General features: G+C 42.3%; 1 protein-coding gene across 5 annotated transcripts in view; it reads left to right on the plus strand.

Moving 5' to 3' along the window:
• The window catches only part of slc14a2 (solute carrier family 14 member 2), a 51,511-nt gene that overhangs the window by 17,211 nt on the left and 17,959 nt on the right, over positions 1 to 16,341 (plus strand). For all 5 annotated transcript variants that reach the window (XM_063042867.1, XM_063042871.1, XM_063042868.1 and 2 more), the window contains one exon: positions 15,078 to 15,270. In XM_063042867.1, the coding sequence (XP_062898937.1) occupies positions 15,078 to 15,270 (193 nt within the window). The remainder of the gene's footprint in view (positions 1 to 15,077; positions 15,271 to 16,341) is intronic.

Raw genomic sequence — 16,341 nt, forward strand, 5'->3', positions numbered from 1 at the left:
TCCCAGAAGTTGCATCGAATACTGTCCAGTGGTGGTCCCAGAAAATGGAGAAATTGCTTGGAAGATTCCTTTACAGCACGGAATAACTGGAATTAAGTGACATTTTTGGATCTCTCAGGGACTGATCTGTCTCATATCAATAGCTCTGTCATTTGCCAAACCAGCCAAGTGCCTTCAACCCTACAATATTTCCTACAGCTGATCAGGCAGCATAAACCATGGTTCAATAAAGAATTTGCTGGGGAACTCATCATTATGAGCAACAACTGAATTGTCAACGTTTCAGGTCAAAATCTGGCATCGGGTTTGCATAAAGAGGGAAGATACTCTGCATGAGTCTGACCTGCTGAGCCCCACCAGCGGACTGTGGCTCCCACATCTGCAGTCTATCGTGTCTTCAAAAGGCATGGTTCAGTTGGAGCTCCTAGGTGAGCCCCTTACCCAGTTTTTTGGAAATTGGTATACAGTATGTCCACTCACGTGAGGAAGCAGCATCACAAAAGCAAGGGTTGTGCTCAAGACTATTATATTACAAAATTTTAAGACAGCCAAGAAGATGGGCAGAGCCAATGGGAAGACATTTATTTTGCATGAAGCATATACTACCTCTGGCACTTCCAGCATCGGTTTCCCAGTGCTTATTTGAAAATCCATTGCCTAATTTTCATTGGTTAGTGACTGGGGAGTAGGAGTTTGTCTTTGCTTTACCCCCATTCTCCATGTCTCCATCAATTTTACACAGAACTACGTCAAACTCAGAACAGGTGCTGTTTATGTTGTCCAACACATTTTCAGCCAATCTCATCAAAGTAATACTGTATAGGATACAGCACGGAAATAGGACCTTTAGCCCAATGACCGTATCATTCACCTGCTAGTCCCAGTTGCCTATAATTCAGTCCAAACTCCTCTCCTCCAGGTACCCATCCAAATACTTCTTAAATGTTGCAATTGTATCTACCTCGACCACTTCCTCTGGCAACCCATTCCATGTGCTGTGTTAGGTTACCTCTAGGGTTTCTTTTAATTCCCTCCCCTTTTATCTTGTATCTGTGGTCTCTAGTTCTGGATTCTCAGCCCTGGGGAAAAGACTACAACCATCTACCTTATCCACACCCCTCGTGATTTTATAAACTTCTATGAGGTCACACCTCATTCTTCTGTGCTCCAGGGAATAAAGATCCCATGTGACTAACACTGACCACTGGGATACCCCCACTGGTTACAGGCCTCCTGTTAGAGAATCAACCTTCATCCATCACCCTCTGCTTCCTACCATAAAGTCAATTATGAATCCACCTTGTCACCTTCTCCTGGATTCCAAATGAGCCAACCTTCCAGATCAGCCTACCATGCAGAACCTTGTCAAAAGCCTTACTAAAGTCCATATAGAAAACATTAAATGCCTTACATTCATCTATCACCTTAGTTACCTCTTTGAGAAATTCCAAAAGATTTATCAGACATGACCCTATCCTACCTACACCCCCCCCCCACACTCACATATAAAACAATGCTGACATCTCCTGATCAAGCCTTGACTATCCAAGTGATGGTACATCTTGTTCCTTATTATTCCAGCCAGTAACTTACCTACAACCAAAGTCAAACTCAGCAGCCTGTTAGCCTGTTAGTTCCCTGGCCTGTTCTATTACCCTTCTTAAGACCATGAGACACAGGAGGAGAATTCGGCTATTTGGACCATCGAGTCCGCTCCACCAGTCAATCATGGCTGATCCCTTTTTCTCCTCTCCTCAGCCCCACTCTCTGGCCTTCTCCCCATAACCTTTGAAGCTGTGTTCAATCAAGAACCTATCAATCTCCACCTTAAATGCACTCAACGACCTGGTCTCCACAGATGCCTATAGTAACAAATTCCACAAATTCACCACCCTTCAGGTAAAGAAATTTATCAGCATCTCTGTTTTAAATGAACACCCCTCTATTCTGAGGCTGTGCTCTCTTGTCCTAGGCTCTCCCACCATGGAAAATACCCTTTCCACATCTACTCTGTCTAGGCCTTTCAACATTTGAAAGGTTTCAATAAGATCTCCTCTCATCCAGCTGTTCCTTTGCCTTTAAATAGAGTAAGCCAGGTTAAGCCAGGTGAACCCAGGTAGATCCTGCCTAGTGACCTTAAAGTTGGTCAACTTTAAGATTTTAATCTCTGGAGCCATTCTATCATTTCCTATAACTGTTTTAAAAGTAATATAAATATGGTCACTGGATCCAAAAATGTTCCCCACTGCCACCTCAGTCCTTATGTGGAGGTCCAGTATCACTCCATCTTGAGTAGGATTTTCTGTATAACGTGTGAACACACATCACACAAATCCTACCCCATCCAGGCCCTTTGCACTCTGGGAAGCCCAGTCAATATTGGGAAAACTGAAATTTCCCACTAGCAGTACTCTGCTATTCTCACAAATATGCTCATTCAGTCAACACATCTGCTCCCCAAGTTCCCACCAACTATTCGGGAGAGGTGTCTATAATATAGTCCTACCAGGGTGATCATTCCCTTCTTATTTCCAAGTTCTACCTAAATGGCATTGTTAGATGATCTTTCAAGCATATCCTGTCCAAGTATTGCTGTTATGTGCTCCCTTATCAAAAAGACAATGACCCCTCCTCTCTTACTTGTTCCTCCTTTACGCTTAAGGCATCAGCAAGAGCATTCAGCTGCCAGTCTCTCCCTTTTCTGGACCATGTTTCTGCTATAGCCACAATATCCAAGTCCCCAGAGGCAATCCACATCCTCAGCTCATCTGCTTCACCTGTTAAGCTACATGCATTGAAACAGGTGCAGTTTAAAACAGTGATCCACTCTGCCCATTTACTGTAAATATGGCTACTCTGATACTACATATACCATCACTGACTTCACCCTCTTGAGTCCTTCCCCTTGCCAATCCAATTTAAGCCCTCCCCGGTGCCAATAGCAAATTTCCTTGCAAAGAAATCAGTCCCTCTCTAGTTCAAGTGTGACTTATTCCTCTAGTACAGGTTATTTTTAATCCCAGAAAAGATCCCAATGATCTGAGGCCTGAACTCCTACCCTCTATACCATCTCTTTAGCCACACACCTGTGTAGGGCCTGTTTCTGTGATGTACTTTTCTATGTCTCTATAAATCTATGACCTAATCCCTTCTTCTACCTATACTGTTTGTATCAACATGTACAACAACCTCTCGCTGTTCAACCTCCCCCTCAAGAAATTTCTGCAGCCACTTAGAGACATCCTTAATCCTGGAATCCGGGAAGCAACACACCATCCTGGCATTCCTTCGGCAGCCACATAATCTCCTATCTGTCTCCCTCACTCCAGTCAGCATTTCATTGTACTCCTTTCCCACTCACCTCTTTGCAAGTGCATTTTGCTGTTTGCCTTGACTACTCCATGTGGCATGTGTTTCACATTTTTATGGTAAAAATACTTTGCCTGTACTTGATGAATATTCTAACAGTTATCAGAATCAGAATCAGGTTTAATATTATTGAATACGTTGTAAAATTTGATGTTATGCAACAGCAGTACATTGCAATACAGAATAATAAAAACTGTAAATTATAGTAAGAAGTTCTATGTACATTTAGAAATTTGACAGTGGAGAGGAAGAAGCTGTTCCTGAATCATTATGTGCCTTCAGGCTCCTGTACCTCCTCCCTGATGGTAGCAATGAGAAGGGGGCATGACCTGGGTGATGGGTCCTTAAAGATGGGTGGCACTTCTTTGAGGCATCGCTCCTTGAAGATGTCCTGGAAGCTGGGGAAGGATGATGGAGCTGACTGAGTTTACAACTTTCTGCAGCTTATTTTGATCCCATGCAGTGCCCCCTCCCCATACCTTAACTCATAATTCTGATATTTGGATTTGATCTCACCCATATATGGAAATAGCTTCCCTCTCAGATTCTTTCATAATTTTAAAGACTGCCTTTGGACTTTGTGTTTCAGCTGGTTTTGGTTTTCCAGGCATACATAATCATTCAGTTTTCTGGCTATTATAAATGTTTTTGCACCTTCCCCAATGCCCCTCTTTCATTTTGTAATATGGGAACCAAAGATCCATGCAGTACGCTGTAAGAACAAAGCAACATTTGAATAATACAAATGCTCTGCTTTTGAATTTTTGCTCCTCTGGAATTAACATCAGTGCTTGATTTTCAATTTCTGTCCTTGTCAACCTGCCTTGCTACTTTAAATGATGGGAGTCTGCATTCAGTTTATATAAGAAATAGAAGCAGGTGCAGGCCATTTGTGCTCTTGCACCTACTCTATCTTTCAATAATGACTAATCTTTTACTTCAGCACCACTTGCTCGCACTCGTCCCAAAACCCTATATTCCTTCCATATCTAAAAATCTATCAATCTAACAATTTGTTTTTTAAGTATAGAAATTAATTGCCTTTTCTTCACTTCTTTGACTGAAATCTCACTCCTGACTAGAGTGTCATTCACCTTAGAAACTTTACCCTTTTCAAGGCCCTGGAAACTGTAGAGACAGGCATAAGGGAACAATCATGATTTCTGGTGAATTGTATTCTACTGCAGGATGTAATTTTCTGGCAAACATCCAAAAGCCATATCTGCCCTGTTGACAATTGTTCTTCTCTACATCTATACCTAGGTATTTAATATCTATTTATTAGTTACCTCATTAACTTGAAAAAACTATAGTCTTAAGAGGAAACTGAAGAGCATGTTGTGAGCAGCGGTCCCCAACCACCGGGCCGCGAGGAAGCGATATGATTTGGTCAGCTGCACCTTTCCTCATTCCCTGTCACGGGCACTGATCAGCCATTATGCATGCGAGGTCATGACCCGCGCGTCATCCGTGTCAGGGCGGGAACGCGATCAACTCCTCGAGCTTGCAAATGACGACGGGCTGAAAAGTATGTTTGACATAACATCTCTGTCGGCATTTTGGATCAAAGTCAAGGCTAAATATCCTGAGATAGCTACGAAAGCACTGAAAACGTTGCTTTCATTTCCAACATTTTTCTGCATAGCGAGTTTTCTGCAATGAATACTAAACTGCGGAATAGACTGGACATCAGGAACCCCCTTTGAGTATCGCTGTCTCCCATCACCCCTCGATAGGACCGTGTTGTTGCAGGGAAACAAGCCCAGGGCTCCCACTGATTCAGCGATATTGGCAATGATTTTATATATTCATACGGGGAAAATATGTGCTGTGCGTTTAATATCCAAATATTACTTGAAATGTTATGATGCTATTGACTTATGTGACCTATATAACCATATAACAATTACAGCACGGAAACAGGCCATCTCTCCCCTTCTAGTCCGTGCTGAACGCTACTCTCACCTAGTCCCGCCGACCTGCACTCAGCCCATAACCCTCCATTCCTTTCCTGTCCATATACCTATCCAATTTTTCTTTAAATGATCATATCGAACCTGTTTCTGTCACTTCTACTGGAAGTTCGTTCAACACTTCAAGCTCCCCTGATAATTGACTTATCATTATATCCACGCGAGGAAAATATGCGCTGTGTTTAATATTAAATTCGTTAGATAAACCCTTTTAGAAACAAAATTGAGTGTATTACCCACTTATCACCTACATTCCGGTAGTGATTAACACCCACCCCCACGAATGGAATCACCAAAAAGGATTTGCTTGGCAGAGGGGGGAGGGGAGGAATCAGCTGGTCACGACGCGCATGCGCATTGGTGCCCGCGCAAGGCTTCATGGTCATTGTAGTCTTTTGGGTAAACAATGCATTTGACTGCTACTCTTGTTCGTTGGCAACCCTACCGGCAACCCTACCAGCACCCCCCCCGGTCGGCCGGTCCGCAAGAATATTGTCAATATTAAACCGGTCCGCAGTGCAAAAAAGGTTGGGGACCCCTGTTCTATTGGAACAGAGAGAATAAAGGCATCTTGCAAAGTGTTCTAAAATTATGAAGGGTTTTGATAAAGTGAGTAGGACAACTATATTCTCTGCTCGTCTGATGATGATAATTTTATTTCAAACAAAGCAGATTTATATGCAATTGATTATATTATCATTATAGATTGTGAAATAAATTTGGTTACTGACATAGACAATTATAAACACTAAGACGTTAGATATACACATTATTAACTAACATAAATAGAAAGAAAACATAAATATATTTTATATTTATCTATAAATAATTATAGATTAACTTATTTTAAGCTTTTAATGGCACAAGCAATGTTTCTATCATTGCAAGATAAATTGTTAGAGATCTATTATTACTTAAGCAAGCATAAACATGCAGCTGGTCTCTAATGAACAGAATATCATAACCCAGTGTAACATAAACAAAATGCCGGAGGAACTCAGCAGGTCAGGCAGCATCTACAGAGAGGAATAAACAGTCCACGTTTCAGGTCAGGACCCTTCATCAGGACTGGAAGGGGAAGAATTCAGAATAAGAAGATCGGGGAGGAAAAGGATTACAAGCTGGAAGGTGTGGGGGAAGGTAGGTGTATGGCTAGGGAGAATGAAGTGAAAACTGGGAGGTGATAGGTGGAAAAGGTAAAGGGCTGAAGAAGGAGGAATCTGATAGGAGAGGAGAGCGAACCATAGAAGAAAGGGAAGCAGGAGAGGCACCAGAGGGTGATAGGCAGGTGAGGAGAAGAGAAGGGGTAAGAGGGGAGCCAGAGTGGGGAATGGACAGGAGAGAATGAGGAGGGCGGAGAAATTATTGGAAGATAGAGAAATCAACCTACATACTGTCAGTTCCAGACTGAATGTGGGGCATTTATGATATCATAATCACACAGCCTGGGCCAGTACAAAACTCCATCACTCTTTTCTTTTTCATTCTGCCCAGAATGTTCAAGCTGAAGGGTCTCAGTCCGAAACATCAACTGTTTATTCCCATCCATAGATGCTTGCCTGACCTGCTGAGCTCCTCCAAAACATTTTGTGTATTGCTCTACATTTCCAGCATCTGCAGTACCTCTTGTGTCTGTGGTCAAGAGATATGGCAGCTCGCAAGGATGAATTCTTGGAGTGCATGATTATGTCATTGTGAATAGATCACTTGCACAGCCCACAAAGTCCTGCAAAGATAGCCAGAGCGAGGTTAATAAATCACAAAGCTTACAACAGAAATCTGGAATATTAAAAATATATTTCCACTGTCTGAATTGTGTTTCTTAAGATTAGCAAGATAGCAGTTGTATGCTTTATAGTGTAGTGCCAAACTAGATGTTTCAGAAGAATGAATGCTTGAGCAATAAGTTTGTTAGGCATGACCAGTATATCATAATCCCAATGTTGACTTGAGGTTACTCCTTTTATTCTTGTTAAATATGCTCGAAGTGCTTCCTTTCTCAGTGAACTTTACAGGCACTCCAGTTGACTAATAATGCACACAAGTTTTAATCAAACTGGAATACATTATTTTCTAACCGCCTGCTGGTTTCCTTGTCCTTAGTTAGTCATAGCTTATTTAGAGCAACAGTTCACCCTTCCACAGCCTTCCTTTTATTGGTCATTCTTCGATGTACTCCATCTGCCCCAATCGGTTTATTAAAAGTTAATCACTCGGTTTTTTTCATATTTTCAACTAATCCCAATTTACTTCATGACTTGAGATGCAATGCTAACATGGCAAGTATAAGAGAATTCTATTGTATTTTTGGGGTTGAAATCCATAATAGTTGACTTGCTACAAGCATGCAAAAAACATCTGCTGTCCTTTGAATTTAAAAAAAGTCATGTCAGAATATTCTTTTCAAAACACTTCAATTTGACCTGAGGTGTAATCTTAACAGAAACTATTCTCAAAAAAGAAATGTGTTTTTCCTTTGTGCCTTACCATTCCCACTGAAGTCAATACAGTGTCAGATCCTGAACCTTGTGCCTGATCAGGTCACGCTCATGAAATCGGAAACAACATCTTGTTTCGTCATGGAGGTTCTCTGTTACCTCCTCAGTAATGAAATGTGCAGAAGAATAGTAAACAGGTGGATATCCAGTCAAATGTGTGATTTGATCCAAAGGCTAAGCAATGGAATGCCATACTAGATCTAGTACTAGGTAATGAACCGGGTCAGGTCACAGATCTCTCAGTGGGTGAGCATCTGGGGGACAGTGACCACCGCCAGCACTCCCTGGCCTTTAGCATTATCATGGAAAAGGATAGAATCAGAGAGGACAGAAAAATTTTTAACTGGGGAAGGGCAAATTATGAGGCTATAAGGCTAGAACTTGCCGGTGTGAATTGGGATGATGTTTTTGTAGGGAAATGTACTATGGACATGTGGTCGATGTTTAGAGATCTCTTGCAGGATGTTAGGGATAAATTTGTCCCAGTGAGGAAGATAAAGAATGGTAGGGTGAAGGAACCATGGGTGACAAGTGAGGTAGAAAATCTAGTCAGGTGGAAGAAGGCAGCATACATGAGGTTTAGGAAGCAAGGATCAGATGGGTCTATTGAGGATTATAGGGAAGCAAGAAAGGAGCTTAAGAAGGGGCTGAGAAGAGCAAGAAGGGGGCATGAGAAGGCCTTGGCGAGTAGGGTAAAGGAAAACCCCAAGGCATTCTTCAATTATGTGAAGAAAAAAAGGAAGACAGGAGTGAAGGTAGGACCGATTAGAGATAAAGGTGGGAAGATGTGCCTGGAGGCTGTGGAAGTGAGCAAGGTCCTCAGTGAATACTTCTCTTCGGTATTCACCAATGAGAGGGAACTTGATGATGGTGAGGACAATATGAGTGAGGTTGATGTTCTGGAGCATGTTATATTAAGGGAGAGGTGGTGTTGGAGTTGTTAAAATACATTAGGACAGATAAGTGCCCGGGGCCTGACAGAATATTCCCCAGGCTGCTCCACGAGTTGAGAGAAGAGATTGCTGAGCCTCTGGCTAGGATCTTTATGTCCTCATTGTCCACGGGAATGGTACCGGAGGATTGGAGGGAGGCGAATGTTGTCCCCTTGTTCAAAAAAGGTAGTAGGGATAGTCTGGGTAATTATAGACCAGTGAGCCTTACGTCTGTGGTGGGAAAGCTGTTGGAAAAGATTCTCAGAGATAGGATCTCTGGGCATTTAGAGAATCATGGTCTGATCAGGGACAGTCAGCGTGGCTTTGTGAAGGGCAGATCGTGTCTAACGAGCCTGATAGAGTTCTTTGAGGAGGTGACCAGGTATATAGATGAGGGTAGTGCAGTGGATGTGATCTATATGGATTTTAGTAAGGCATTTGACAAGAATCCACACGTTAGGCTTATTCAGAAAGTTAGAAGGCATGGGATCCAGGGAAGTTTGGCCAGGTGGATTCAGAATTGGCTTGCCTGCAGAAGGCAGAGGGTGGTGCTGGAGGGAGTACATTCAGATTGGAGGATTGTGACTACTGGTGTCCCACAAGGATCTGTTCTGGGACCTCTACTTTTCGTGATTTTTATTAATGACCTGGATGTGGGGGTAGAAGGGTGGGTTGGCAAGTTTGCAGACGATACAAAGGTTGGTGGTGTTGTAGATAGTGTAGAGGATTGTCGAAGATTGCAGAGAGACATTGATAGGATGCAGAAGTGGGCTGAGAAGTGGCAGATGGAGTTCAACCCAGAGAAGTGTGAGGTGGTACACTTTGGAAGGACAAACTCCAAGGCAGAGTACAAAGTAAATGGCAGGATACTTGGTAGTGTGGAGGAGCAGAGGGATCTTAGGGTACATGTCCACAGATCCCTGAAAGTTGCCTCACAGGTGGATAGGGTAATTAAGAAAGCGTATGGGGTTTTAGCTTTCATAAGTCGAGGAACAGAGTTTAAGAGTCGCGATGTAATGATACAGCTCTATAAAACTCTGGTTAGGCCTCACTTGGAGTACTGTGTCCAGTTCTGGTCACCTCACTATAGGAAGGATGTGGAAGCATTGGAAAGGGCTGCCTGGTTTAGAAAGTATGTATTATGATCAGAGATTAAGGGAGCTAGGGCTTTACTCTTTGGAGAGAAGGAGGATGAGAGGAGACATGATAGAGGTGTACAAGATAATAAGAGGAATAGATAGAGTGGATAGGCAGTGCCTCTTCCCCAGGGCACCACTGCTCAATACAAGAGGACATGGCTTTAAGGTAAGGGGTGGGAAGTTCAAGGGAGATATTGGAGGAAGGTTTTTTACTCAGAGAGTGGTTGGTGCGTGGAATGCACTGCCTGAGTCAGTGGTGGCAGATACACTAGTGAAGTTTAAGAGACTACTAGACAGGTATATGTTGGAATTTAAGGTGGGGGATTATATGGGAGGCAGGGTTTGAGGGTCGGCACAACATTGTGGGCCGAAGAGCCTGTACTGTGCTGTACTATTCTATGTTCTATGTTAAGTCAAGATGATATTGACCCTGACAATCAAAGCATCAGATGTGACTGTAGTTCTGTCTGTAAAAGATAACAGACCTCCTCATGTGACGTTAAAAGCTTTAACCTCTGAATAGCTTCTTCAGAGTGCTAGAGGTAGGAGAGTGACAGTCTGTACATTTTCCATGAGATTGACCATGAAGGTGACATGGTAGTGTAGCAGTTAGCACAATCATTTTGCAGCACCAACGATTATCAGTGGGGTTCAATTCCCTCTGCTGGAGGATCTCAGCAGGCCAGGCAGCATCAATGGACAAGAGTACAGTCACCATTTCAGGCCAAGACCCTTCAGCAGGACTGGAGAAAAAAAGCTGAGGTGAGGGGAGGAGAGGGAGAAACACAAGTAAAGATCAGGGAAGTTGATTGGTGAAAGAGATGCAGAGCTGAAGAAAGGGGAATTTAATAGGAGAGGACAGGAGGCCATGAAAGAAAGAAAAGGGGTTAGAGCAAATGAGGGAGGTGATGGGCAGACAAGCAGATAAGGTGAGAGAGAGAAAAGGGGATGGGGAATAGAGAAGGAAAGGGGGCATTACTGGAAGTTCAGGAAATCAATGTTCATGCCATCAACTTGGAGGCTACCCAGACTGAATACAAGGTGATGCTCCTCCAACCTGAGTGTGGCCTCGTCACAACATGTCAGAATGGGAATGGGAAGTGGTATTAAAATGTGTGGCCACTGGAAGATACTGCTTTTTCTGGCGGACGGAGCATAGGTGCTCTGCGAAGCGGTCTCACCAATATATGAGTGGCCACACCGGGAGCACTAGATACAATTGATGACCCCAGCAGGCTCACAGGTGAAGTGTCGCCTCACCTGGAAGGACTGTTTCGAGCCCTGAGTGGCACCTACGCTCCATCTGACAGAAAAAGCAGGTTCTCCCAGTGGCCACCCAATTTAATTCCACCCTGGTTCCCATTAATATCAAACCTGTGAACTAAGTTGCAATGTAGCTCTTCTGACCATATTGGATCAGGGTTGTAATGCGCCTGGAGCTGAATGGCATTGATAGAAATCAGCCTGAACTTTGGAGAGCAGGTTATTGGTGAATGCCATTTCATAGGGACATTCTACGAGAGGCTGCAAATATAGATTCCTCAAGCTCTCCCAGGCTATCCTGGTGGCTGCAACAAGTGAAGGATTGAGAAAATCATCTTTGAAGTTTCTTGCTGAGATTCAACAAATTGAATAACTTCAAGAACGCCTTGAGTAGACAAGATCTGCTGGAAAGAAAATTATCTGCCCCAGTTTCATCCTGAAGCTTGTTATGTTCTGCATAGGCTCTATTGATTGTGTCAATTATGCTGTATTGCAAGGGAAATTGATATTAATGATTCCATCAATAGCAACAATTGGCTTGCACAAATATCCCTTACCTGGTGACTTTCTTTATTTGAAACAACTCTAAAAAATACCAATTTGTTTCAATTCCCAAATCAAATCAGCCAAAACTTGACCTGTAAGTAATTGTGGATATGTTTGGTGAGCCAGGATACAAAAAGGCAATGAGTCCACAACCCATCCTTTCGAACATGGAATTGGAAACTACAGTAGATACTCGAAACATTTGCAGAAGCCCAGATCAGCTGAATAATCAATTACTCATATCATGTCTTCATAGTTTCTGCCCCAAATTCCAGTCAGAATCAGAATCAGATTTATTATCACTGGCATATGACGTGAAATTTGTTAACTTGGCGGCAGCATTTCAACGCAGTACATAATAAGCAGAGAGAAAAAAATAATAATAAATAAAATAAAAATAATAATATTAAATAAACAAGTAAATCAATTACGTATATTGAATAGACTCTTCAAAAACGTGCAAAAACAGAAATACTGTATATTTTAAAAAAGTGAGATAGTGTCCAAAAATTCAATTTCCATTTTGGAATCAGATGGCAGAGGGGAAGAACCTGTTCCTGAATCACTAAGTGTGTGCCTTCAGGCTTCTGTACCTCCTACCTGATGGTAACAGTGAGAAAAGGGCATGGCCTGGGTGCTGGAGTTCCTTAATAATGGACGCTGCCTTTCCGAGACATTGCTCCCTAAAGATGTCCTGGATACTTTGTAGGCTCGTACCCAAGATGGAGCTGACTAGATTTACAAACCTTCTGATGCTTCTTTTAGTCCTGTGCAGTGGCCCCTCCATACCAGACAGTGATGCAGCCTGTCAGAATGCTCTCCACGGTACAACTATAGAAGCTTTTGAGTGTATTTGTTGACGTGCCAAATCTCTTCAAACTCCTAATTAAGTATAGCCACTGTCTTGCCTTCTTTATAACCACATCGATATGCTGGGACCAGGTTAGATCCTCAGAGATCTTGACACCCAGGAACTTGAAGCTGCTCACTCCCTCCACTTCTGATCCCTCTATGAGGATTGGTATGTGTTCCTTCATCTTACCCTTCCTGAAGTCCACAATCAGCTCTTTCATCTTACTGACGTTGAGTGCCAGGTTGTTATTGCGGCATCACTCCACTAGTTGGCATATCTCACTCCTGTATGCCCTCTCGTTGCCCCCTGAGATTCTACCAACTATGGTTGTATCATCAGCAAATTTATCGATGGTATTTGAGCTATGCCTAGCCACACAGTCATGTGTATATAGAGTAGAGCAGTGGGCTAAGCACACACTCCTGAGGTGCGCCAGTATTGATCGTCAGCGAGGAGGATATGTTATCACCAATCCGCACAGATTGTGGTCTTCCAGTTAGGAAGACAAGGATCCAATTGCAGAGGGAGGTACAGAGACCCAGGTTCTGTAACTTCTCAATCAGGATTGTGGGAATGATGATATTAAATGCTGAGCTATAGTCGAAGAACAGCATCCTGACGTAGGTGTTTATATTGTCCAGGTGGTCTAAAACCGTATGGAGAGCCATTGAGATTGTGTCTGCCATTGACCTATTGTGGCAATTGGCAAATTGCAATGGGTCCAGGTCCTTGCTGAGGCAGGAGTTCAGTCTAGTCATGATCAACCTCTCAAAGCATTTCATCACTGTGATGTAAGTGCTACCGGGCAGTAGTCGTTAAGGCAGCCCACATTATTCTTCTTAGGCACTGGTATAATTGTTGCCTTTTTGAAGCAAGTGGGAAATTCCACCCGTAGCAGTGAGGGGTTGAAAATGTCCTTGAATACTCCCGCTAGTTGGTTGGCACAGGTTTTCAGAGCCTTACCAGGTGCTCCATCAGAACGTTCTGCCTTGCGAGGGTTCACTCTCTTTAAAGACAGCCTAACATCGACCTCTGAGACAGAGATCACAGGGTCATCAGGTGCAGCAGGGATCTTCACAGCTGTAGTTGTGTTCTCCCTTTCAAAGCGTGCATAGAAGGCGTTGAGTTCATCTGGTAGTGAAGCATCACTGCCATTCATACTATTGGGTTTCACTTTGTAGGAAGTAATGTCTTGCAGAATTCATCTAGAGAATTCCCGTAAAAATCACCTTGTCTCTAATTTTCCCCACCACTTTAAATATCTCAGAAGGCTCATATTACATGTGTTCTTTAAACATTTTTCTTTGGGCCAAAACAATATAGTATGTTATTAACTTTATGTTTATAAAGTATCATCAGTGTAATGATTTGCAGCATTCATCGGGCTTACCTATTATAGCTAACTTGACCTTTCAGCTTTATGATGAATGTAAATACATATGTGACAGGACCCATTGTCAAATGTAAACAGGTGTAAGCCTGGTTAAAAGACCTTTGGTTGAATGGTTTTGTTCAATGGGTGAGGGTGTGAGTGGTAGAGCAGTGGCAAACAGGTGGAGAGAGATAATGAGTGGGTAGAGGACAGGAGAGATTTATCACCCAAGGTTGGCAATGTCCTAATTATTGTTACCCATAGCATTTATATTTAAATACAATTCAGTTACAGCTATAGAATTACTTTGAAAGCTTTCTGCCATTTTTGAAATCTATGAAGCATCTATCTTTGGCCCTGTCCTATCCCTCGTCTGCATGCTACTACTCATCAAGTGGTAGATGTGGGCTTGACTGCAACTTTTAAGGGACGCTTGCATAGTAATAAATGACTGGGATAAGGAGGGACTTTGGTCTGGGTGTGGGTCAGTGCGGCTGAGCAGAGTAAAAGAGTTCAGCATGGACTAGATGGGCCAAAGTGCTGAAAGACTATGACTCATCCATGCCTTTACCAATCTCAGACTCGATTGCAGCAACAACCCTTGGCTAGGCTCCCATATTCCACCCTTCATAAACAGTACATTATCGAAAATTCTGCTGTTCATTTCAATGTTGCACCCATTCCCATTCGGTGACCTAATTAGTTCTCCATTCACCAAAACTTCAATTTTAAATTTCAATCCTTGCATTCAAATGGACGACGCGATGTCAATAACCTCCTCCAGTCCTCCAGTGCTCTGAGATACCTACTGTCAGATCACTTCTGCCCATGATACATCCTATTTCCACTATTCCACTCTAGATGACAAACATCCATCTGATCCTAAACTATTTCTTAAATAGAAATTTCATCACTTTTTGCTTTTTTAAGATGATTCTTTCAAAACATTATCATCCAGCATTTTGATCCTTATATCTATTATGTAAAAAATTTTGTTAGAAATGTTTAATTGTCATGCAGAAGAGGTTGCTCAGAATTTCTGTACTTAGCCTTTAAAAAGGCATGCCATTCATATCAAAAATTAATCTGGTTAGCAGCACGTATTTGCACTGAAAACTATTTCTTTTTGCAGTCCTGTGCTTTCAAGTGCCTTGACCTCTGTGATGGAAAGATGGGACCTGCCTATTTTCACTCTGCCATTTAATATTGCCATTTGGATATATTTGGCTGCAACGGGACATAACAACAATTATTTTCCCCAGGTCCTTATTCAACCCATAAACACACCAGTAAATACCACGTGGTCAGAACTCAGTATTCCAATGGTAAGCAAAATGCTACCACAGAATTTTACGATGTTGTTATCAAACCATTAAATAAAGTTAGTGAGCTGCCAGCAAATTAACACTTGAAATTATGGGTAATTATGGGTAATTCACAGAGTGATGGCTAAAACAAAAGGCAAAAAAGGGATGTAAGGTATTCAAGAAAGACAGAAAAAAAGAGGAAAGGATTGAGCTTTAATTAACTACATTGTTGCTCCAGAGAGATGTCCTGAAATGAAAATCTACTGTAACAAACAAGTGAGATACGACTTGCATTATTCTATAGGATGCCAACTAATGGAAAGCATTAGAGAAGCAGAGTTGCCTAAAAATTACAGAGACTTGCAGTAACAATAGTACTGTGATAATGAGGAACTTCAGTTATCCAAATATAGTGTGGGAAAGCAATAGCATATAGGGCAAAGGGGGGAGGAGTTTCTTAAATAGGATGAGTCTGTTTCAAGCCCATCGAGGAACCCATGAATGCCTGGCCTTGATCCTAGGAAATGAGCCAAAACAAATAGAGAAAATACCATTGGTGAACATCTTAGAAACAGCTATAAGGCTTAGAACAGTCACACACACACAAAAAAGCTGTGGACCATTCTAAGTTAAGCCAGTCAAATGGAGCAGCACATCGAAGCTTGGCAGATAAAACTGCAACTGAACAATGGGAGGTCTGTTGTTAAGCTGGAGGTGTCTCAACTATTGTGGAGGTATATTCTCATGAGGGAAATAAATACTAGAGCTCCCTGAATGACTGAAAAGATGGGGGGCCAAGTAAAGAGCCTGTGAGAGACAACAGGTTTAGAGGGGGGTTAAAAAGAAAACAAAAGATGTCAAAAGAGAGTACCAGGAAACACTGGCAAGAAATATAATACTGAATTCTATTAGCATGCAAGCCAGGAAAGAATTGTAAACTCTGGTGACCACACTTCAGGAAAGAAGCAAAGACTTTAGATGAGAAGGAGAATTACTAAACTGCCTCTTCTGATGAGGGACTTTAATCATCTAGATAGAGTGGAGAAACTGGAATTTCTCTCCAAGGAACTGGAGAGATTGTGAGGAGAT

Source organism: Mobula hypostoma, chromosome 3 (genome assembly GCF_963921235.1).
Source record: "Mobula hypostoma chromosome 3, sMobHyp1.1, whole genome shotgun sequence".
Lineage (NCBI taxonomy): Eukaryota > Metazoa > Chordata > Chondrichthyes > Myliobatiformes > Myliobatidae > Mobula > Mobula hypostoma.